Source organism: Rhea pennata, chromosome 4, assembly GCF_028389875.1.
Source record: "Rhea pennata isolate bPtePen1 chromosome 4, bPtePen1.pri, whole genome shotgun sequence".
Lineage (NCBI taxonomy): Eukaryota > Metazoa > Chordata > Aves > Rheiformes > Rheidae > Rhea > Rhea pennata.
This window is the reverse complement of record NC_084666.1, coordinates 51,458,277-51,484,030: the sequence shown is the minus strand read 5'-3', so window position 1 is coordinate 51,484,030 and position 25,754 is coordinate 51,458,277. Positions and strand designations below refer to the sequence as shown.

Here is a 25,754-nt window from a genome sequence, read left to right as displayed (position 1 = left end):
GTCTATCTCTTAGTTATGTAGCTGGATGAGCAGCATGTTAATGAGCTGCTTGACTCCTCCACTGGTGCAAAAAGCCCAAGAGGAAACGGACTGGACTGAGTGCAGGAACCACATGGTATTGCACAGCGCAGAAGAAAGTCATGAAACCATATACTAGATAAGGACAGCAGGTGTCAAAATACTGAGACAATGGAACCTGTGGAAAAACGTGTGTTTTTAAGGCTGGGTGCAGTAACATAGAATAGCAGAGATAGCCTTAATTTTGGCCTTTCCTAACAGCTGAAATACTGACTTAACAACTGTATCTTTTAATATTTCAAAGACAATATACATATACAGCAGGAAGAAGTGATCCAACCATAATGGTGTATTACCTTAGAGTAACCACAATATTCATTTTTCACAGTGTATATTTTTAGCTGGACTATGCTGTTGATTACCATACCTGCCTACTTCCATAAAAACAAACTTAATCACTTGCTATGAAACCTCATCTGCAGCAAGGCTGTTTGGCTTCCACGTCTCCATGACAATGAACTGCTGCATCTGGGGAATGGACACAACATCTGCCCTAAGATGTTCAATGATCTATTTTACTATACATAACTCTTTCATATGTAAGCAGGTGTAACATCAACTGTAATTGGGGAGGGTATTTACAGCACCCGTTAACACACCAACCATCAATGTTTCAGTACTGAACTTTTCTATCACATGGTAAGCTTTATAGATTGTGAGAAAGTGACTCACTTCTTCCTGGAGAAGACCCTGATCTTTGTGATAACTGTCTTTAGAAACTGTACGGTAGACAGGACATGTGCTATCTGAATGTAAACATACAACCTAGAAAGATGAATTGTTTTGGCAGATTCTAACCACATCTGAATGTACCAAGTAACAAACAGCCTAGCAATTTCTATATATCATGTGGTCCACCACATGTTTAGGTATTGGAAAAATGACTCCTAATTGAAATTGGGAGTACAGAGCTTGCTATACATAAACGTTGAGATTAATCTGACAGGAAAGAGATATGACTCACTAAAATGAGCAATTAACTGTCCCAGACTAGTATATATCAAAATATTTTATTTGTAGACCTTCTCCGTTGAGAAGTTAATAGAGACCATAATTAAAAAATAAATCTAGTCCTGATTTAAAACACAAATAAAAGCCATTTGAAAAAAATACGTAAATCCACCAAAACACTATTAAAGAATACCCACCTCTACAAATCAGGCAGCGACAGACACGTAAATCCTAACACCCAGCCCCACTCCATACACACTTCCTTGCTAACTGAAGTGGGGTGCAGAGAGACAGTTAGAGTCAGATATTTCAGCTTGTCTTCCCCTATATAAAGCAATATAACATGGCAAGAAGCGTAGGACAGAAACAGACAGAGAACCGGAGGAAGAATTGGGGATAAACCCATGAGGCCGGTGTTTTCTCTCTGCCCCTTACTGGGCTGCTCTGCAAGGTGCTTACCGGAATCCCTAGAGCTTTTAGAATATTCATTTTACACATAGGGCAGGTACGATGGTCTAGAAGCCAGGGGTCTACACAGGACTTGTGAAAAAGATGCCTGCAATGAGAAACAGGATATTTTAATTCAAATCTACCACAGCACAATTTACCTCTTCTTAGCCAGTACCAGAAGCTTCTTCTGAATTCTGTAAAGTGCAAGCATTTCAAACAGTGCAGTCTGTGACCTCTGCAAGGATGACAAGACCATATGCAGACAAGACTTTATAATGACTTCTGTAGCAACTCAAACACACGTGCACACCACACCATTCCTCAGCTGAGTTTGGGAAAGAAGACATGTACACAATTAGAAAATCAGAAAAAAGTATGCAGTTTGCAGCCCATACTTTTTAAATGTTAAAGGTTGTCAACGAACAATATCTTCTTGCTGGAAAAGGTCAAATCACAGTAGTATTTCTTGACAGTCCTACAGACAAACCTGATTACAGATAATTTAAACGTGAAACCATTGGGGGTCTCCTATTATTTCTAAGGATGCAGAAAAGCAAGTTAAATACAAATAAGCACTACTTTTCATTTATTCAGTTAAAAAATATGAGGATGATGGTTCTTAAAGCATTCTCTCTTACCCTCTTGCTCCTCAGAAGATGCTCATCAGAGTGAGCTTCCAAATATTTTTAGCCCTGAAGGGCTTAAAATTGCTATTCCTACAGTCAGTGACTATTAGACAACTACCTGAGCTCCATGGCTGCAGTCAGAGGAACTGAAAGCTTCTTGTCTAACTTTGCCTGACACAAACTGAGATTGAATATAGAGATATTTATGTGCATATTTGACTGACAGCTCTGTTTTCTCCTGTAAGCCTATTCTGTTACACTGTGATTTTAGAGGATGAGTGCTGCAGAATACAGAAATGGTCCCTGCTGCAGAGTGTGGGATTTAAGAAATGCTGTTGAGTAGAGCACCAGGGAACAGAAGGTGGTAAATTTCCCTTCTCTTCATACTTTCTTTTTTTCTTAATTTGCAAGTGACATGGATGGGCCCTGTTGATTTATCTTGCATGTAACAAGCCTGCTCTCTTCCTGAATGTGCTCTGCAACTTTGTTGCTTGTGACTCTTTGTCCTGGCCCAGCTCCGCTCCTGAAGAACAGGAGGGAAACTACCTGCCTACCTACCATACTCATAGCTTCAAACACGACATTGGTGTGTAGGTGTTTGAAAACAAATTTGCCTTCCTAAAAATCTTATTTCAACAATGAATAATTTAGGCAAAACTGAAAGAAGGTACTTTTATACTGAAATAGGAGGATCAGTATACACAATTTTGCACCAAAAAGGTACAAACAAACACTGATTTGCTTGTTTTGGCACAAGTTATAGATCAGCTTTACTTTTCTTTCTAAGGCTTGCAACAGGTGTCCCACATTCCAATAGGCAAAGCCTTAAAATCAGATTTCAATATGCTTGAACTTTGACATCTGAGCAATCTCCAGCATCTGCTTCCCTGTGCTGTCCGTGACCCATTTGTATGGCTTGTACAGCACGCCATACAAAACCAGCACGTAATGACAGGTTTGTGCTGCCAGCAACAGCCTTGAGCTCCAACTCGGGTGGGCATATAACTGATCATGTACTGGCCTCCACTAGGAAACACTGTTCTTGAGAAAGCTAGAATCACTTTCAAGGTACCAAAATAATTTTAAAAATTGAAGTGGTGGGCACGCAGCTGAATAGGTCAGTTGCTGTATCCTGTCACAGTGCTTAAAAGGCAGCCTCTCTCACATAGCAAGATACATACAACCATTCGACTTGATGGAAGACACTGAGATGCATTTTCATTATTATCGATTTGTAACCCTGGCTCTTACTCAAGTGATATCGACTCACATACTATCTGGCTTCAGTCCTAAAAAGCACTAGAAATTCAAAGCCAAAACTATGTGATATCTCAGAAACTGTTATTCTTTTCACTTCAATATTTTTCTTCCTACTTCCAGAAGAAATGGATCCTTTGTGAATCAAAGCTACAAGGTGAGTTGTAGTATTCCTGTGCTTGGGCTGACTTCACAGAACTATGGGAAAGGGCAAATGTGTTCTTGGAAGTTTGACCCAGTCTAATTATATCAGCTGGCTGTTACAGCAAACTTCGGCAGACCCCACCTGATCCTGTATGTCAACATGATGAACACAAGTGAAGTATTGTGATACTGGAAGTTTAAGCCACTACTTTACTAAGGCTACTAAAGTTCACAACTCTTCTTCAAAAACACTTGCCTTACTGAATAAAAAATGCAATGCCTCAAATCAGTCTGTGTCCTAACTCTCCCTTCGTTCTGTCTCAGCAGGGATATATTCAGCACATCATCAGACAAGCATTTTGAACATATGAAGGCACAATGAGACAGTCATCAGGCATGTGCAATTTTACATTTCAAACTCTTAGTAACAGAATTCCTTGAGTGTGTTAATTCCTGCAGAGTACTGAAAGCCAGTGTCTTGCTTTTCAGCTGTTTGAAATAACTACAAAAATCTTGATAGGGAGTTGTTTTCTTTAATTATACACCCAAATCCATACATAAATACGTTTGACTACCAACATTCGAAGCACATTTGGGCCAAAATAATCAGTACACTGAGATATTTTTTATGGCCTTGAAAAATGAACTGCCAAAATCTATTTGTGATAAAAAATATGCAACTTCTGTCAAGCCTCTTCATTGCAGACTTGAAAATCTCCCTTTGTTTTCAAATTCAAGCTTTCAAGCCTCAGTCAAGTTGTGGCTTATATTACAGCATTTCATAATGTTTGCTAACCATCAAGAACCTGCAATTTCCATGCTTTAAAGACATTTATCTAAAATATAGCTGTTTCTAAAGTTGTTTTCAAAGGACAGTATTCCAAAAGAAATGCTGAGTAATTTAAACACATGATAGATCCTATCACTTTGTACTTTCTAATATGAAATTAGCATAGTGTATTATGGCTCTATTAATTTTAAATTTAACATGTGCAGTCAAAGGATCTTGATTATTAGCTAGAAATCTAGAAAAAAAGGAATGTTATTGAAAATTAGATAGACTTGTATTTTTAAATTCTTGTATCAAAGTATGTAATTAGAGGGCTCAAAATATCTATTTGTGAATACGCAAACAACTTGTGCAGGTAAGCTAGGTGCCAGGCTTTGTAGATTTGGATTCGAAGGTTTATTTTATTCTTCATTAGCCATAGCACTATATGTACACTTATGACTTTCAAAAAACTGACTATCAATGTACTACAAAGTTCACCATCTAAATCCAAACAAAGTAAGGGCCAAAAGAAGATAATATGAGAGGGCAACTACAATATTGCACAGTTACGTGTTTAGACAAAGACAAGGTCAACTGCAAAAATCCCTTTCCCTCCGCACTTCTGGTTCATGTGAGTTTTAAAGGAAGGACATGGTAAAGGAGGCATGGATGAATTCAGAAGAAGTGATCCCTACACAGAGACAGCAAGAAAGATGTTTCAAATACAGGCTTGGACTCTGACTTTGACAATAAAATTCATAGCTAGAAAAAAATGATTCTGTTGTGTGCAACTGCATGCATGCAAAACTATGTTGAAAACTATTGTTTGGATTGGCTGAAAAGTTTCTCAGAAGATCTATAATTTATCATTTTGGAGAGAGGAAGGAGAGAGGAGAGAGGATGAGATGCGTCATAATGAGATGTCAGATGAGATGTCTTCATAAAAGACAAAGGCTTCCAAAAAGAAAATGGAAATAAACTGCTCTTAACACCTCCTAGGCAGAGGAGACACAATGACGTGTTTAAACTGCAGCAAGTGAGAATCAAATTAGGCAACAGGAGAAACTTCATCACAATCAGGATAGCTAAGCACTGCAAGAAATTGGGGAGGAATCTGCACAATCTTCACTCTTGGAGGCTGCTGAGCATGTTTGACAAATAACTCCCAAGAATGACATATGCATAGCATGCCCCCTTGCATTTCCAGATGTAGTGGCCTCCTGGAACCTTTCTCAGCATTATTCTGTGATCCTGGGATCTCACAAGTTTGTGTAAAGCTCACAGAGTCCAAAGAAAGAAGAAGAATCTCAAAATCCTAGAAAATTTCATTTACTGTTACCCAAGAGAATCCGCTTCATACATATATATATATATTTTAAATTCAACTTTTTATTTAAAGCTGCATTGCTAAACATACAACAAAAAAATTCATTTCAGACTCAGCTCAATTCTATAACAAAAAATTGATTATTATAAAGCTATGTTAAAGCTTTCAGTTTGCCAACAGTTTTGAAAGACTTTTCTCTGCATTGAGAGAAACTATTCTCCTCCTATCAGAATCCCCTCCTACTACAAACTATTCTATTCCTAGTCCCAACTTTCAGGACTGCAGGCAAACAAACCTAGCTTTCACGTATTTTTTTCTCACAAAAAAGCATGAGTGAAGAAAAAAAAAGAGACAAAAGCTGAAAGAAAGCTACATTTCTAGGGATCCTGAGTAAAAGATTCAGTTGCCTGAACTGGACATCGGGCTGCAGCAGAGGATTGAGAAGGGGGCTGGTAAGAGACTGGTTGGCACTTTAGTATCCAACAAGCAGGTTGGGCATTTGAGGTATTATTATTTATTTTTGAGGAAGAAGAAGGAAGGACAAAGGAAGACAAAGATGAGGGTAAGTGGGAAGGAAGGAACCAAAGGGAAGAAGTACGGTGATGAAATGATTTTCATGGGAGACTAACAAAAAAAGAAGGAAGAAGTGGAGCACTCTACAAAATCACAATTGCTGATGGATTGAAGGTTCGAGGAGGGATGCGAGTTGGAATGAAGTCAGAAAGAGCATTTACTGTTGATAGAAATAGAACAACCAGAAAAGGAGGTAATGAAGAAATATAAAAGTTCTCAGCTGAGATGAGGCTGAAAGAACCATCTTGCCACTCTGTGTGGAAGGTGATTCTGGACAGCAGGACAAATAAAAGGGTTAATAAAAGGCAGATAAAGGGTGCAGCAGTACCAGTAACTTTTTCAAAGATGAGTCAGAAAATATAAAGCTAGAAATGGAAGACAAGGAATTAGGTCTGTAACAAGAGATGCCGTTCTGGGAACAATGAACTTGGTTACATTTGATGCCGTGTCAGTGTCCTCAAAGATAACTTCAGTGATGCTTGCCACCATTACATATAAAACGAGCTGCAAGACAGCACTTAGTTTACCATCAAATGCAATGTCAGTGTCAGTATGCATTTATTTAATTCATGAACTTTGTAGAGTGAAACTTGTTAATAAACTCAGCTGTGGAAGTTGGCTTGTTAAGAGGAAGGGGAGGAAGAAAGTTAAGTTAAGTGGAATTCTCCTGAAAGTCTCCAGTGTGGCATACACAATAAGCCATCCCAGAGCTTGTTCTCTACCAACAGTAAAAGAGAACATCTGGGGAAATGCTCTAAGTACTACCAAACATCTAACTGTATGACTTCAGACTTCATCCACTAAAATATTGGCCAGTGGATTTTTGGTACCAGTTTCTGAGTAGTAGCTCCAGCAGTCCTAAAGAGAAATCTCACAATATATGAGGACTTTCTATGGAGTTTATCTGCTAGCCATGGTTTTCCCAGTCCTGCCTGCAATATAAAGCAGTCTCATGTGCAGTTCTTGGGGAATATTTGGCTTTTCAGGTAAGAAGTCCTACATCTTGAGCACTTCCTAGATAAAAAAAGTAAGGACAGCTAGTTCTGGTGTCATGGAGTGGGCTTTGTAAGAACTGACGAAATACTACCGCACTAATTAATCCCTTTCCCCCCCCCTTTTTTTTGGAAGGACAAGAGCCTGACAACAGTAGAAACAGTAGAAAGACTCATAACTACTATTTCCTGTTTTGAAACTCCAAACTCATACAAATGTGTAAGCTACTACCCTCACAATTTGCATAGCAGGAAAGCCAGGGGTTGTGAAGTAGCTGCTTAGGAAAGTTATTTTAGTTTTTATAATTCAAAACCTCTTAGGCTCAAACAGTGGGTATTTTACAAGACAGATCTGCTGCTGGTAACCTTTCAGTATGAGTCATTTTCTAGATGACCTTTTAAGCCAGCCAAAAACTGAACATTACCTGTTAACTATGTGTTTCCTATTTACCGAGCTTTACTCCAGACTGTGCATGACAAAGTCTGACTGCAGACTCATTAATTTATGAAATAAAACACAAGTGAAAGCAGTAGCTTAGATGTACTATTTTTGTTTTTGTACAGCTACCTTCAAAAACCTTCTGTCAGTTTAGTCAGTCTGCCAGTCTAGTGCAAAATTTCTAGATTTTATCATGCTTCTATGAAAACAGGCTTGATGTCAAACCAAACTCTGTATTTTCTTGTAATTTCTAATTTTTCTGTGTTTCTGCCTCATGAAGAAACGCATTTGTGTCTGTTTGTAGAAAACAATTCATATGCAATTTGTCATTGTGGGGTATATAATAGGTCAAATTTCTGATTTATCTTTTGCTTTTCTGTTTGCTGTTTAGTGACAGCAGTAAACAGATTTAATGAGTCACAAGAATGAACAGAAGTGGACAGCTTACAGCATTCAAATATCTTCTAGGGAACAAGATAGAAAAGAAACAAATATTTCAGTTTCTCAAGCCAGTGAACATGTCTGCAGCAGAAAAAAAAAGTCTCTAAATAATCTATGCTCTGTACATACAGCACTTGAGATTCATGTTTCTAACGAAGTCAAACACTTGTGTTTGCTCTTTCAAGAGAATTAGCATTCCTACAAAATTTCTGAAGAAACTGATCTCCCTAGAGAAATCACACACTAGCTAACATTCCACATGTGGCAATACAGTGGCACAGAGAGAAGAATATAGCTGTTATGGATGGCAAGAAGCTGTGCTCCTGTGTCATGTCACTGTGAGCACATGTGCTGCACAGCACACGTTCATATGAAGGGGAAAAAAAGAGAAAGAACAACCCTCAAAGGTCTTCTTGTCAGCTCCATGTCTCACCTGCCTGGCAATATTTTCACTGAAGCAACAAAAAACATGGTCTTTGTCACATTCCCTTTTTGCTTTCCTGTTTCTACTCATCATATCTCCGGTTTTGGTTGTTTTTCTGATAGAAGTCATGCCTTTCCCAGCATCTGGTCATAGCACAGGATAACAGAAGTGGTTCCATGCAGAGCAGATAGACTGCCCTGGCCCTATGACTGTTGTGCCCAGTGCTCGCCTTGAATTCAGGAGTAAAGTCTTCTAAGTCAGTTATACTAAACTGGTAAACAAAAACAAAAACAAACAACAACAACAACAAAAAAACAGTGGGAGGAATAGAGGAATCAAGCCCTTTAGTTTAAAAATCCTATTGAAGACTTTGTTATATATCCAGACATGGCAGCTTGCAGTCTTGAACTACAAAGTCTTACGTACAGACATATAACTCTCTCCACACTAAAAAGTTTCTGGCACTACTATCCTAAGAAAACAGAGAACTGTTCTTGTTGCCAGAGAACTCAGCACAGCTAGCATCCTCTGATTTAGCCAAAAATTCAGATCAAACAAGATTTCTGACTATCATGCTAAACTCAGGTTCTCAGGCTAAATGGCTCTCACCCCCACTAATATCACTCTCACTTCAAAAAGAAAAAAAAAGACATTTCAGGTATCTCTACAGAATGGACTTGGAGTACATCAAAACAATCACCTCTCCCAACTCCCCTCACTCCTATTAAACTCTCAAGTCATCTCATCAGAGTGCTATTTAGAGAAGAGAATCTATCAAGATAGGCAGAGATCTTGATAGATCAGAGCTAACTTACCTGCAAGGTAAGATTCTGACAACATCATTGGGCTTGTAGCCTTCAATACAAACAGCACAGTTATCAAAGTCTGGCTCAGTTTCCTACAGGAAAGAGAACATTCATCATTTTCATTCTTTGATTTTGTCAGCTAATCTCTTCATAAAAGAGCTTATGTGACAAAGTGAAAGGGTCACTGATGTATGTTGTAAATATAATAATACACCTGAAGACAAGCAAGTCAGACTTTCCACATGCATCCAACTGGATGCTTGCCCAGCGAGGCATGCAGGTATGCAGATTTAGTCAGCATATTTGTACTTTCAGGACTTGTTACATTCTTATGTAATTTTACCTCTTTCTGCCATTGCTCCATTCTATCTATAAATTGCTTAGCAGTATTTGTGTCCTCCCCTGCCTGGAGGACACAAACTAGCTTATAAAGCAGTCATCATTTCTTTTCTGCCTCATTATTCTGATGGTCTGATGGAATCCTCAGTGCACAGATCCATTTTGTAATGAGCAATCTGAAAAATTACCTTATCACCTTTCCTGATTGTTCTGACTTGCAGCTTGCTGATTGCTTTCTTTGCAGCATCTCCAAGCCGGCGCTGTAATACAAAATTTGCTCTTAAGCAACAAGTATCTCTTCATGCAGAAATCATCACTTTTTTTTTTTTTAGACTTTTTAATAATCTGAAGCAACTGCACATGAAACAGGGAAAGGTTGCATAAATATAAACAGATGAGGTCAGTCAGATCAGTGTGGGAAGCAGCAGGCTTTTATTAAGAAAAAGCACACAGTATTCTAGGTTCATTGGTTACCCATGGCTGATGAAGCAAAGCTACTGTTATGCAGTTCAAATGGAGACTACACGCTACACTACAGCATTTTTACTATTCTATTGAGTAGCAATATATATGTTAACTATTTGAATGCCTCTCTCTTTTTTAATTACACTTGTAAAAAAAACATTACTAAGTGAACCCTGGGCTGGTAAGAGGAGTGAACACTTGACTCAGGACTTCTGGTTTCTATTCTTATATTGTTCCAGGAACAGTTCATGATCCCCAGCATTTTAGTACTGAAATTGAGGTGTTTGACAACTCAAACGAAAAATATGAATCTTCTTCTCTGTTTTCCTGCAATACAGAATTTGCCTACTTTACATGAGTAACACACGGTATAAAAACGAGACTAAAGAATCTGCTGTTTCGTACAGGGAAATCACTATATAGTCCTGCTGTCATATCCTATCCACACATAATCATTTACATTTTCTTTTCCTTTCCATCTTTCTCTCCAGTGGACCGTGAATTGCTTACCATGTGACATTTCTGAGAGTTCTCCCATATTCCCAGGACACTGTTACTGTGTTGGCAGCATCACAGTCAGTTAGGATTACAGAATGCAATAACAGCTTGATGCAAAACACTCTGTTCTCAACAGCTAATCACGGAGACACCTGCTTCTTGCAAGAGGTTGGGACCAGTTTGCGTTAGTCCCCAGAATCACAGCTCAGCAACCTCTGCACCCCATGCTACTGTGCTTGTGCCTGTACCATCACTCCATGGACTTGCTGTTCACCTGTGCTAACCCAACAGTGACGCTATCTGGAGATAGAAGCACAGTCTGGAAAGGACTTTGAATGGTCTGGTACTCCCATCTGCTACTCAAGGCCAGGTCAGCTTTAGTCAGAGCTCATGGCTGTGCCCAGTCAAGTTCTGCATATCTCCAAGAATGGAGATTTCATAGTCTCTCTGAATAACCTGTTCTAGTGCTTCACTACTCCTACAGTGATTTTTTTTTTTTTAATATCCAAACAGATATAAATTTCCCTTGTTGCAACTGTGGTCATTACCTTGTCCCTTCTCTGTGCACTTCTGAGAATTTGAGTCCACCTCTGAAACAGCTGAAGACTGCAGTCAGATCCCTCGTAGCTTTCTTTTTTCCTGGCTTAACAATCCAAGCTCCATCCACAAGTCCTCCTACATCATGTGCTCCTGTCCCCAGACCATGTTGATGGCCCTCCTCTGGGCTCTCTCCAATTTGTTGATGTCGTACAAGATCATGCAATAACACCTACTCTAAGGTATTCTTACAATTTTTACAGTAGCTTATGGATCTCTTAGAGAATCCCAATTTTCCATCAGTAAATGACTTAATCTCTTCTCTTCAACCCTCCCCCCCCCTTCCTTCCCCATCCACCACAGCTGTTATAGCCATGTGCTGTTAGGAGGGAGACTCAGGAGCACCAGTGACTCAGAAGACATTCAACTTTTCAGCCCAGAATATCGAATGTGCTGGAGTTCAAAGGGCCCCGTCAGCAGGAAGGGATTCCAGCTGGAGAGGCAAGAGCTTGAAGTCAAAAATGGAAAGAAGCTGGATGTAGCCTGTAAATTGGGACCGAATCATCATACAGGTATGATTAATAAATTACCACTTTGTTCTTCTGATTCAATTAAAATAACCAAATTTAATTTAGAAAGTAAACTTACTGGATTGGAAAGACATAGAAGAGTGACAAAATCCACGCAATACTAAAAGCAGGGTGCAAATTCAGATCTAGCTTAAGAGGTGAAAATTATCTTGGCTATCATATAAAGTTTACATACAAGCTTTCAACTATAATTATTACATGTATATTACACAACATCCTATCTGTGGTACATTTTTCTCACAATCTGCCTTGAATAAAAGGATCAGGCAAGAGCTGGAAACATTTCTTGCCAGCTATTTGTTTCTTTAATGTAAATCAAAGACAGGCTGATAATATACAGCAAGACAAGAGACATTATGTCCTGTTTCAGGAATTCCTTTTTATCGTTATTATTACTTAAACTAATGAAATGTTTCAGCTATTTTTTGCACAATCTTCAAGGGGAAAGGACAAGATTAAAGGCTCATGTATAACTTTGATCTGCTTGTTTTCATGTTTGCTTTCTCTTATCTATCTTAAATAGACAAGTTCATGATTTAAATGGAAATGAGCAATATTTAGTTTTTGAAAAAATGGGAATATTCTAGAGTGAAGTAGTACATTCAAAGGATTCTACTATTTGAATGAAATTCATGCCATAACTAATCAATCAATGCCCCTAAAAGAGAAGAGGAATTACAATAGCTCAAGGGTTTAAAGCGAGGCTTAGAGATTGGTAATCATAAATCCTATAATCTCATTAGCATGTGACATTCGGTACTGGACTGGAAAGAGTTAAGGGTATCAGATGCAATAGTCTTGTGGAGACAGTGATACTAGTTAAAACCAAAAGACAGTAGTATGGAAAGCATCATTTGTCAGTTCCTGAAGAAGTAAATGACAGTAGACATTGTGGAAGAGAAATAATTGTAAATGCTTCTGTCTTAATGATCTTACTAAACTATCACCTCTACAGGGAAGAGGTTGCCTTGTACCTCATGCAGAACGAAGTACACCATCAGTTCAGGTATCAGATGCATCGCCTGTCCCACAGATCACATTTGCAGACTCTTTCATTAAGGAACCCTTCCTAAGACAGCTTTGAAGACAGTGCCTCTCTTCAATAGCCCAAACTCTCATTCAAGCCCACCAGAGCATTGGCGGGCCCATACACACTGCCAGTCATGCATTAAACTAGATCCTTCCCTAGAGATTGACACAGGACACACAAGACCTTTCTCAGCCCCAGTGAGATGACTGCCTTTGGCCTCAACTATTCTGCAAAACTCATGGAGCCTACTTGGTTTCAAAATGATTTTATAGTAACTTCTTCCTACTAAGAAATCAATGGGAAGAAACGACACTCAAGAAATCTTGTCAATTGATCTGTAACTTAAATATCTTTTCCTCTCCATCTTCCTATCTCACAGCTGACAGAAAGAATTCTAGTATTACTGGTGAAATACTAAATCTGACATACTGACAGGATTTTTAAAAAAACAAAACCCCCAAAACCCTATGTCCTGGCTCTTACAGGGCTCAGACAGCAATCACATTTTGCTGAATTATTTCCAGGACTTAGTTTGTTTTATAATTGCAGACAGCTTTTAATTAGTCTTAGAATCCAATGTCTCTTGATGCAAACAATTTTCAGAGTATTTGACAGAGAAACTCTCTCATCTTCAGGAAGGCTACTCAGGGCACCAGGAACAAGCTGCTGATGAAGCAGATTGCCTGTGCTTTCCTTATACGTATTAAACTTCTTCATTTAAAAAGGGCACATTATCAAGGCAACCACCCACCTCCCGGCTATCTTATTTGGTGAGAAAAGTAGAGAACAACTTATATTTTCAACCAAAGAGAATATTACTACTTATCATCTACCTTCAAATGCACCACAGAGTAATTTGTGTTAGAGATACTCTTAAAAATGAAATGTAGTAAAATCAAAATTGAATTCTAATCATAGCTTCCTTGACCATAGGAAACTCTAACTAATGGGCCACAAGCCCATACTCGAAAACAGTTTTGGGCTCCGAAAGTTCATGCCTAGACAAACAGGTAAAGACATTCAGTGGGAAGTCTTGCAATCCTGGCTCATCACTCATCTCAACCAGGCACTTAGCTGGGGTGGCTGTGTCTCCTTTCTGGGCCGTGCACCTGGATTTTGCACACGAGGAGAGTGGTGGTGGCATAAGATGTGTAAGGTGTATGTCCAGATTTTATCTTACTGGGGCGTCATGGGAAATGATCCCAGTATCAGGGCATAACAAGGGCTGGCTGCTCCCTAAGGGATGGGGAGCCCAGAGCCGAGTGGGATAACATAGCCAGCAGGGCATGGCCTCACAGCCAGGGCCCACCCCACAGCACTCAAGCAAAGCAAGCAGGACAGACCTGGAGATAGTGGCCAGGTCCAACTAAGAGTCCAGATCATAAGACAATAGCATGATGATGGGGCAGGTTCAAGATCAAGCTCAAAGGAAGTCAATCTGCAGGTCCAGCAACTGCCAAGTACATCCATAGTGACTGGGCCAGGCTGAGTAGTTAGCCTGCAGGTTGGGATCAGGCCTGCTGAGGGTAACTGGGGTCAGATCCAGTTGCGTGATGGCTGGGCAAAGCCATGGGAATGGGGTCAAGCTAAGGCTGGGTGGTTAGCCCACAGGCTGGGGGCAGTGGGGCCCATGGCTACGCAGGACTGTGGTGGGGCTGGAGCCCGGCACTGCTACAGTATCACAGGGCAGGCACTGACAGCGCTGGGCTGGACTGAAATGGGGGCCTGGGGCTGGGCAGAGAGGGAGACCCTGGGAGGTAGGTAGAGACAGTAAGGCATGGTAGTGCCTGCAGGGACCAGGCATCCAGACTAACTGCCTCTCTATTTCTCTTTTTATTTGGTAATAAGCATGCAAAATTTGAGTGGATGTATAGAAAAGCCTCTAGAAAAAGCCAACTGGCTAGCTGATATGTATTCACATCAGCAGGGTCCTGATAATAGGAGATTCTCCAGTCTTGCTAGCTGTCTGTCTTACTAACTGAACTCCTTGTTTCTGGATAGATAATTAAATTTGTTCTTTTTGGGATTACAGACTGATTTGCAACCTACCCTGTGTGTAAGAAGAGAAATGGACCTGAAAAGGAGGATCACCATATACAAAAGGACAAGTGGACAGAGGTGGTTAGGAGGGTTGGCAAAAGGACGCAACCTTGGTCAGGAAAGGAAGACTTATTTTGCAGTGAGTCAGCTTGGAAGAAGACCTGTTACAGTGACCAAGGAAAGATGTTCAGAAATCTTGCTTTCCTATAATACTGCAACATCACCCCTGCTTAGAGATAACTTTTTTCCAGTCTTATTTTGCAGTCAGCCTCTTCATGCTCTTCTCTCAGCATGATGCCCAGAAGCTAAGGCTTCTTCTGCAGAGAGCCAGGCTGAATCGCTCCTAGCAGTGACCAGTTTATCAGCTAGCTAGAAAGGATATGCATGACAGAGGTTAACAGAAGTAAGTGTAGGTTAAGCCCTTGTTTTAAAAGTGTGGGATTTTAAACCATTTAGATGTCAAAATGAGTTTAACTGAATTCTCTTTTTAACTGGACTCTAATAAATAAGTCATAGTTTTTAACACTTACAGAGCAAAGCAGCCAGTTCACAAAGTTAGATTTTATTGTACTCTAAGGCAGGAACTGATAGCACTTTCTCTAAATTGGCCAGCTGGCTCCCTCTTCATCTGAAGCTCTGTTTATCCAAACATTTCAACTTTACCCCTCAGATAGAGTTTATCTGGAGTACATCAAACACAAATGAAAGGAAACATCTCTCCTGACGTCTGCCAGCAATGAAGGTGCTTACAACACAGCTTTCCAACAAGGAAGCACACTACCTTCATGCAGACAGACTCGCATGCAGGTTATAATTGCCAAAGCTTCTGAGCACAATGACAAAAGAACAGCTTTCTAAACTATATGCCAGCAAAGTAACACAAACTATTTCTCTTTTACATATCAGAATATCTAGGATAGCAACAGAACTTTGTGATTCCATCCTTGCACTACATGCAAATTTGTCAAAGAAAAAGCAAGCAGAACTTTAGGGGAAACAGAGATAACCTTTATAGTAATGACAAGAGCAAGATGAGCTCTTCTGACAGCTACCTACATACCTACATTAGTATATTGCATAGCCAGGACTAAAAAATCGTAAAGCTCATTAACACAGCTAGTCAAGCTTTGTTCATATATTTATCACTAACACTTTTCATCAGAAAAATTAGAACTAATAAATTAGAGGAGAGGTCAGGCAGACCAGGTTGAAGAAAGTACATAAAGAAATTATAGTTAGCTCCATAACTTTATTAAGAGTTTGGCAAAAAAATAGTGATAATTTCTTATGAAGTGTTTTCCTATACTTCTCAAGAAGAGAACTACTATTAAGAACAGGGTTATTAAAACCTCTGTACAGGACAATTGTTTGTACACACATTAGTCTCATTCAAAAGCTGGGAAGAAAATACTGAAAAGGAAATCTGCTTGACTACATAAACCTATCAGTTAAAAACTACAGCATATTACCTGAAGTGAGCTTCTTATTTTGCTAGGTTTCATGTTTATGTATGTAAATTTACACTACTTATTTGCCTGTATAATTACTTGATTGAAAGCACGCTTACGGTACTCACATACGTCAGTTAGGCACACATGTGCTTTTGCAGCCAAGGCATCTAAAAATTATCACTGCCACTACAGTCACAGCAAATGTGCTGCCAGTGATGTGCAAATTCCAGCTGAGATAGTTACATTCTTACTATCTAAAATCTCATGCTGTATATTTAAAAGGAAAATATATTATTTCTGTCTGTAAATATACAGCAGCTGCTCTCTAACACAGAGGATGTCTGAATTTTAATGGTGGATGAGGGATCCCTATAAACCAAGTATGCATTATAGTGTGACAATATTTTTCTCTACAATCAAATGATTATTAAGGTTCAGTTTTAACTTTCCAGGCAAGGCAACCCCTTCTCAGACAATTTATTAATGATGGAGAATCATCTCTGTGACTTCTAGTGTCTTTTTTTCCTGCAGTAAAATGGTTATGTATTTCCTCATATTTCATACACCGATAACGCTCTCCACTGTACCATTAGAATGAAATGTAGAATCATGATTATTATTAATCACTGCTGAACTACCATAAAGATGCATGATGCTTTATAAATCCAGAGGATGTCAGATCTTATAACCCACTGCAAAACTTCCCACTCCACATGATGCCGTTGGTTGCTGTCCTGTGCTGTACCCCTCTTTCAGGGGTTTTGCACAAGATGTTGAAAAGAAAAGCAATGGTTCAATAATACTGGCTATCATTACAGTGCTTACATGTTCTGTGATCACTGTCAAATGTATAGGGGCATCTATTTCACTTTCAAGCCCAAGACCATTCAGGAGAAGCTTTAAAATGAAAACACTTCCTATTCTTTTTTCTCTCTTTGCTTTACATCACATACCTTGCTTCACATACATATGTTCACTTACCTCACTGTTTTTTATTTATCATTTAGCTCTCAAGGTCATTAATTAATTTAAACACATTTCTATATCACTCAGCTCTGTGTACCATGGGAATCTTTTTGCTAAGAAACATTATCATCTTTCTGGTTATTTCTTGTGTATTTTGAATGGGGAAATAAAGCCATAAGATATACACTACATACTTATTCTTTTCTTTTTTTTTCTGAATATCATCTACCTTGCCACAAGCCTTGGCTTTTCTCAGATACTGGCACTTCTAGATCTCCATTCTTTTTACTCTTCGTTGTTTTTTCTTGTCACACATTCATATTTTCCACAAACTACTTTAAAACTTATTTCAGTCTGAATCCCAAGGAAATTCTTTCAGAAACATAAACACCCATTGAAGCACTGCTCACCTGATTTCTGTCTCTGGCATTTGCATAGCGGAATCGCTGAATATAATAGAAAACCAGCCACGCCAGTGAGATGATCATCAACACAATGAAGGAGATAGAGACGAACACCACGGAGGTACGGCTGACGTACTTCTGCAAGTTGCGCGTTCCAATTGTTATGTACATCATCACAGTAATATTCCTCTCCAGGAGGCTCACTATCTCTTTTCCTTTGGGTTCAGGAATCATTATTGCTACAACATCTTCCAGACCTGTCATACAGGAGGGAGAAAAGGCAACTTAAGTAAAAAAGGGTGACTGCCACGCAAGAAATGACAAGAGGACACGGCATGGCAAAAAATGCAAAACAGTGATCAGAAACACTCCTTTTTCTGTTGATTTTCATCAAGAGGTAAGTCTGACAAATTTGTTGATGGTTTCAACTAGAACTAGTTACACAGTGTGTTTCTGTACACTAATCTTGGTGAGATAAGTAAAATGCGTTTCCTGTGTTGACACAAACACAGTTTTCCAGTACTGTTGAGGTGTATCTAGAGGATATTGATGTAACCCCTGCAGAAATGCAGAGGTGCCGTAGTCAGCATCTTTCCCTCCAACATCCCATATATACACTTCTAATAGTCCATTTTGCAGGGTCCTGAGTTGGCCAGAGAAGCCCCTCCAAATTCACTCATTTCAACCAGAGATTCTTTCAATGTCAGAGCCTCACCTGGTTTCAGGCAGAACATGTTAAAATGTCCCTTCCCTCCTGTCAGCTCGCTGATGGGACAAGGCTCCAGGGACAACAGCCACTCAAGAGGTTCCCAGCTCACACCATGCCTGGCTGTTTGCACTGGCCTGAGTGTCACAGCAGGCCTCCCTCTCCCTGGAGCCCAGGCGAATGCCTGGGAAGCTGTGCTGGCACAGCTGGACTCACAAATGGATGCAAGTCTAAAACCAACAGCACCTTTTTAATCTGCAAAAAAGTTACTACAGCCAGATCAGCTAATGGACACAGTTTACAGCATGGTCCCACAAAGATACACATCAAAACAACTCTGGTGGGAAAAAAAGATGTGTCCACAAAGGGGATGGGAACTTCCTAAAGTTCAGTCAATCTTTCTGAAGCCACTATCCTGTGAAAGCAGGCCCTCCACCAATCTATCATTCCTTGAGTCTATTAGTTCTCCTTTCTGAACATACTTTTTTATTTTACTTTAATTACAAACTTCTGATACCATTTTCATTTCTTGTAAGTGCCCTATGCACATGACAAATATAGTCTGAAATTATCTGGGATTGGGCAGTTTGTTAGATGTCCTTCCTAATACATCTGGCTTTATAAATTAACTATCATTCCTTTATAGTTTAATATTAGGGATATTCTGTCCTTCCATCTCATTAAATGGGCGTTTGGACAATTTTCAAGCCTAAGCTATGGTTTGCAATGGTCAGACCCAGAACACTACTAAGCTGCTAAAGACAAACAAAGTATATTTTAATTTAGAAACTTGCTTATCACAAACCGGAATTTAGAAAGAATGGTAAGAACTCCGGGTGTGTGAAGTCAGAGAGGCTGAAGTGTTCCAGAATTTCAGCTGAAATCATAGATGTTTCTGGAAATAGACCAGTGAGTACTCAAATCCATGGCTGCCTGGAAGCAGGGGTATTTTGACTGTGGTAGGAGGACAGAACTCCACCTATTTTGGGACATTAGCTAAGGCGGGGATGGGATCACCTTGCAGCTGCCTAGTGGGACTTCAAATATACTAAAGCAGACACATTCAATGGAAAATCCTACTCGTGGCGGAGAGACTTCTTCAAATTCTGCTGGGTGCTTGGATCAATCAGAAGTACTGAAATAGCCGTGATAGACTGTTTCTGCTCATACAAGAAATCTGCTGCAAAGCTGGGATCTGAACTCTTCCCTCTCAAGTCTTGCAGTAGAACTGGGAATTGCGCCATTCTTCCTCTCATGAGACTTTGCATCATAGTGTTTCCCTGATTTTGAATAAGCCAGTCAATGAACTGCTGAAATCACTGCTTTGATTACATCAAAAGAATTTTAGGTATCTGTAATGTTAACCTTTCCATTAAAGCTTTTCCATAAAGTATTAATGAACTTCATCTATTTCTCTTTTGGTTTTATCTAATAAGAGTCCACTCTGAGTAGCCAAAATAGACCTACCTTTGCAACACTTCTGATACCAGCTCATTACCAAAGGCGAATTCAAACATTACCCTAACAGCCCAGGGAGGGTTTGCCAAGTCTCAAAGTGGCTGAGGAGGCCACTGATCATGTGTCATACCAGTAATTTTCCTGTCAATAAGACAAATGGTCTGGAGCAGTGCTCCATGTGCCTAACCGTCCATGTGTCTTTCTTTAATCTTTTCCTTTTTTTCTCTTAAGAAAAATGAAAAACCTAAAATTCTCCCTAAGCAATACAATTAAATAAACTACTTCACATACAGTGCCAAAAAGAATCAAAGGGAAAAATACCACAGCTCAAAAACACTAAGATGAATTTCATCAGCTCTTCTCAAAAGCCATTATTCTGACCCACTCACTTGTCAGTATGGACATTTAACATTATCTTTAATATGATCTGGAACATTACACGAATGACATAGCCTGAAAACCTATAAAAATGGGAGAGAGAAAAAAAATTCAGTGGACAAACATATATTAATTGTTTAATTATGCTACTATTCAACTAAATATAGCTTAGTATATATCTTGAACAACTGTATATAATGGACAGAGGCCAATTATAACATGTTGCAAACTGTGAATCATATTTAACTATTTAATTATGTAATTAATATTTATGTAATAATAAAGTAAGGATTCTTAACACTCCTTTGCTCCTCACAAAAATGCCCAATCTTCTTTGTATTTCTGTATTAAAGGAAAGAGAAAGAGAGAGAAAAGAACTTGTGATATCCTGCTTAAGTCCAACCTCATCCCTGTCTTTCATCGCCTGCATTTTCTGATCAAGCCACAGTGCAACTGTCTTCAGCTCTTGGTGGACGCATAAGCAGTTTGAAGAGGACCGCTGCCAAACACGCGTCTCTTCTCTGTTCTTGCCTCTTTACATCTCACTGACAGCGTGTTCTGCCGCAACCTTTGGCCTAGAGCCTTTTAAAATACTTTGTAAAATACAAGATACTAAATACATTGCCATGTACATATGCTAAATACAATTCTGTTTAGAAAGGCAAGTCAGAAGACAGAGCTATTGCAAGAGGAAAACAGAGGCTTTTATTTACTCAAATACTTAATATATTCAAACTGCAACCTAATTACCATTTTTAATGAAGCATTCTTGGAGAAAATAACAAAATTGACAACAAATATTAATCAGTTTTTTTTTAAAGTTTCATTCAGTTTACTATCATTTTTCTGACATGCTATAGCAAATGTTATTTAATCTAACAAGTCACCAAGCTAAGTTTTTAATCTCAGATGTGCCCAATATTGGAAAGAAAAGAGAAAAAAAGGGAAACTAATTTACTCCCTTTTCCTCTCTTATATAACAAAATGCCTATTTTTTCTCAGTTGCATTATCTAATGATACATGGGGAATACCAAAATATAAGAAAACTATACAAATAAAAGAACAGAGAGAAATAATGAGACATCAAAGTTAAGAGTTCTATGTGCAAGTATATATTTGTTTCAACAGGCCAAAAAAGTAAGTGTTACTATGTACAGATGCCTCCCTTGTGAGTTAAGTGCATATGATGCCTTTCAGTACACACATCCACAACGGTGACTACACTTTGTGGCACTCTACTAACTAACACATTTCTTTTCTTTTTCAGGCCAAGATTAATGCAGAGTTTGACATGAATTTTTAAGCAGTTGTCAGGATGAATCAGAGTTTCATAAATCAAAGGTGTTCAGGCTGCAGTGAATGTATTTTCTTCTTCTTTGGCTCAGGAAACACTTAACATATCAATGCTGTCTCTTTATGTGTCAATAATAAAACAAGTAAGGCAGAATTTGCAGGCATTTGGGATGATTTAAGTAAATTCCAATTTGCTGAAGCATATTCATCTAATAAAATATTTTGGGGTGAAGCAAACTACATGATGTGCTGCCAATCTTCAGGCAGTTATTTTGCTTTGGCAGTATGTTGTCAGTCCTTGTTTCATGCAGAAATGGCACTGGCACTGCATTGGTGGGCATGCAGGAGACCTGGGCCTTGTTGGCTTGACAGTAACAACGCTGAAAAGATGCTTATCAGCTCAGCCCATTTTCTGAGTACTGGGACAAATGGGCAACCCTGTGGCTAATCCGTTAGTATCAGAACAGCCATACCAAGCTGTGGCTGCTTTGTTCACTTCAGAAGAGTTGTTCTGGAATTAATATGCCTTAATATACCGAATCCCCTAGGTACGATACTTTCCCATGTGGATCACTCTGAGCTCTTCCTCACTGTAAACTGCAGGAGAAGGAATCTCGTCTTGCTGCTGACTAAAGACAGGAGGAATTGCAGAGTGAGGAGAAATAGTCAGCCTGCAGCACGCTCCAGCTGTCTTTTGCCTCCTGCATATATGGTCATGGAAGATAATGCTGAGGAGCAATAAAGTCAAGAGAGAGTATTTTCAATAGCAAGATGTACAGCTAAGTAAATACTTGACCTCCCCAATAATATTCTCCAAATCTTCTTCCTCCACCCAGTACTTGGCTGTGGAAATACATTTCAGCTTGGATGCTTTGTATGCCAAGCAGCAAACTTTTTCAAATTTAATGATTTATACACTTGTGATATAGGAGAAGACAGATTTTAGTTCTGTAACAGTGGCTTTTGTAACTCTTAGATCCCAAGAAAATTAACAGGTTTTCTTCTTTTAGAAAGAGAACAAGCACTGGAAAACTGCAGAAGATACATGTAAATTTTCCACCTTGGCCACAGACTGATTCTGCTCTAGGAGCTTCAGGGATGATACTGAAAATGGTCCTTTATTCTCCTAATTAGCAGTCAGGTACAGTAGCAGCAGGCTGCTTCTTTAATGCTTTGTCAATTTTTGATTGAGGCTCTAAAAAGTAATATGTTTCTAACATATTTTAGAAGAGAAGATTTAATTCTTGATGCTTGGCAACAGCCCAGATTCAGTTAAAGAAAGAATTAATTGAATTATTTAAGTAGAATTCAAATTTGGGAGTTATATAGGTCTTCTCCATGCCTTCCTATCAAGACACAAATAAGGATTTTTCTTATGTTGTATATCAAAATCAGGCACTAAAGCATTTCTTTGTCATCTTTAAGCATGGCATGTAACTAAAAACAACAGTATTTTAGAGTTCAGAAGTTGCCCTGATGAAGTCAGTGTTCAGTCCAGTTCAGTAAGTTTTATTGCTGGAAGCCAATAGAAACATCACAGAATGGGGCAAGAACCTAATCAATTCACTTTTCACCTCCTGAAGAAATAATTTAACTTTTAGAAACATTAGGAAACATCCTAACATCCACTGCATTGTTAGGAAACAATTTCAGTAACTGCAAACTATTGGAAAAAAGCAAAACAAATGCAGATCTGAACAGTTCCGCAACCCGAACGTGCCCAGTTCTGGAGCCCCCTCCTCTGGGCTCAGACCCTGTGTCTGTGGGTACTGCCGCCTGCCAACCCTGTGCTGCAGGAGCCAATTTGCCGGTTCCACTTCCCACGAGCTCAGCAGCCCTTGTTCTGTACAAGGACTTACTGTATTGCCAACCATGTGATCTCGTTCCTATCATAGCCAAAGCTGCTGCGTGTCTGTGTGAATGGATTTTTACGGTATGATCTGGATTATGTGCAGCCTTTAAAAGCAAAATTGGAGCACAGCACGGACATTATGTTTTAAAGAACTGTAACTTTTTTTTCCAGACAGTAACTCAGCAGAAAAATCAGTAGCGAAGAAAATGGAAAGGAATCTACGGTGACGGTGCTGTAGTTGTCTAAGGATATAACTAAGAACAGTTTGTTGGACTATTAAAAGATACTACCTTTTCCTCTTTCTTCTTTTTGAAAATACTACTGTTTTATAATTGTTGGCTTTCTTTAAAATTAAATTATGTGGGAAATAGTACATAGGTAAATCACATGACATTTCAATTGAATTTTAATACTATGCAAATTGTTCTGTTGTAATATTTTCACAATTGCAACTAGGGTACAAAGTCTTTAAGACCATCCAATGAGAGTTTAATCTTGGTTGTTCGGTTAAACGAAATTCTTACACTTTATGATACAATCATAATTGGCTAGAACATCAGAGGCTCCCTGTTTTTTTTTTGTTTTGTTTTTTTTGTTTTGTTTTTTTTAATTTACCCTTTGCAAATAAACACAGGCTTAAATTGCAACTTTTTGAATTCAAAAATTATTTTTGCCAACCAAAGTAATATTTTATAAGAGCTGATGTCTGAGCTTCTCCCATTTCAGAGAAGCAGCAGTGTAATATCATTCAAAGACAGTCCTGGAGTCTGTGTAGGCCAACTGTAAAGCATTATATGTAAGAAATCAAACTGGGTAAGAGGACTATTCCCTGCAGGAACCATTCTTTATGGGGCATGCACTGCACTGGTCTAAAATTGAAATACCTGCAAATGAGACTATAAAACAAACTGGCAAAGAGAACAGCAATATATAGCGAGTAGCAGTAACACTGAGTAGTCAATACATTGTATATCATAGGTGAAATGGCTACAAACTGTGATCTGTAACCTCTTGTGTAAAACTGTCTCAGTGCCAGAGGACAACAAAGAAAACCAACTTCTAATGAGATTTCACAAGAGATATGGGCAACTAAAGATCAGGTTCTTCAAAGGTGTTCACTTGGGTTCTCCACCAAAGGCTCATAAAGAAAAATTGTTGCTATAAAATACGGGAGAGAGGCCTCACATGTAAAAATAAGGGGTTAAAAGATAGGATTGTTGTGTTCTACAACATCAAAGAGCTACTAAATACAAAAGACACATGGGAACCACAAATTTCTGGAGGCTGAAAGAATCATTCTGGGGGTGTATGACTAAATACTCACCTTGTTCTTATCTTCTTGCCCAAGCAGCTACTGTTTGCCTTTATCAGAAACATGATCCCGGGCCAGACGGACCTTTGGTCTCAACCTGTAGACTTGCTTTTATATTCCTTGGGAACTGAAAGTTGGATCTCCCTCTGGACAGATGAGAGATTAAGTTAAATCATGGGCAGCAAAACTAGCAGGGTCAAGGTGAAAGGTCCAGTTAAGCCTAGAAGCCCCTCTGAGCTGGAGCGGATAAAACATATTTTTTCTGTGGCGACTGACAAACAAGAAAGGATTGGGGCAGAAACAGCCCATGTCTCTAACTTTTCGAAGCCCCAGGCAGGGCTAGATTCCAGGGCAGAAGAGCGTGCGTGTCACATACGGAGGCACGAGAGTGGGCTGGAGCCGTACACCAGGTATGTGGGCCTTCACTTTTCTGCTGCTGGCACTGGGATAGGAACACAGAAGACGGGCCCTGCCACTTCTGTTCTCAATACTGATCCCAGAAAAAGCACCAAGGTGTCACCAAGTACTGCAATACTGTTAAACCTCTAGGGCATGCAATCAGCGGAGTTTCGGGCAGGATCTCACCCTACAGTGAGAGAAGGCTGCAGAGCCAGGTGTCAAGCCCCTGCCGGATACAGAAGACTTCGCTTATTCCCTTGGGTCTGCAGACACTGCCTGCCTGCACTGTCCCCACACGTGGCAGTCCTGCTCGGCTCTGGCACCTGGCCTGGGCTGACAAGGACAGCTGCCAATGTGAAAGGGAAGTGGAGAGTGACCGTTCTCTCCCCCACTGCTAAAACTGCGAGGCCAAGAAGGCAGAACTACCCCACTGCTAGGGTGCATAACCTGAAAGGAAAAAGCAGGGGAAGGCCAGAAGCACAGACAGCATAGAGGGCAGCTTGTAATGCGATTTTTGTGCATATCAAGGTATTGAAGCTATCAGAAGATTTGTTTTTAGCATATATATTTTTTTCTTCTTGACTCTAAAGACCTTGTTTTGTAATGATGTAGCTGCTTCCATAACTTTTCTTCCCTCTCCCGCCATTTCCACTTCATTTTTCTCCTCTCTGTTCAAAAGTAGCGAGATGTTTCCTTTAACTTATCATTCTCTCTCATTTCTCATTTCTCCTTGGCACTGTTAGCACTCTCCTTGG

General features: G+C 39.4%; 1 protein-coding gene across 1 annotated transcript in view; it reads right to left on the bottom strand.

The window, feature by feature from the left end:
- RNF150 (ring finger protein 150) overlaps nucleotides 1-25,754 on the bottom strand; it is a 126,464-nt gene that overhangs the window by 33,954 nt on the left and 66,756 nt on the right. The window contains exons 2-5 of the mRNA XM_062573945.1: nucleotides 17,607-17,857; nucleotides 9,808-9,879; nucleotides 9,290-9,372; nucleotides 1,489-1,585 (exon numbers count right to left, since the gene is read on the bottom strand). Of these exons, the coding sequence (XP_062429929.1) occupies nucleotides 1,489-1,585; nucleotides 9,290-9,372; nucleotides 9,808-9,879; nucleotides 17,607-17,857 (503 nt within the window). The remainder of the gene's footprint in view (nucleotides 1-1,488; nucleotides 1,586-9,289; nucleotides 9,373-9,807; nucleotides 9,880-17,606; nucleotides 17,858-25,754) is intronic.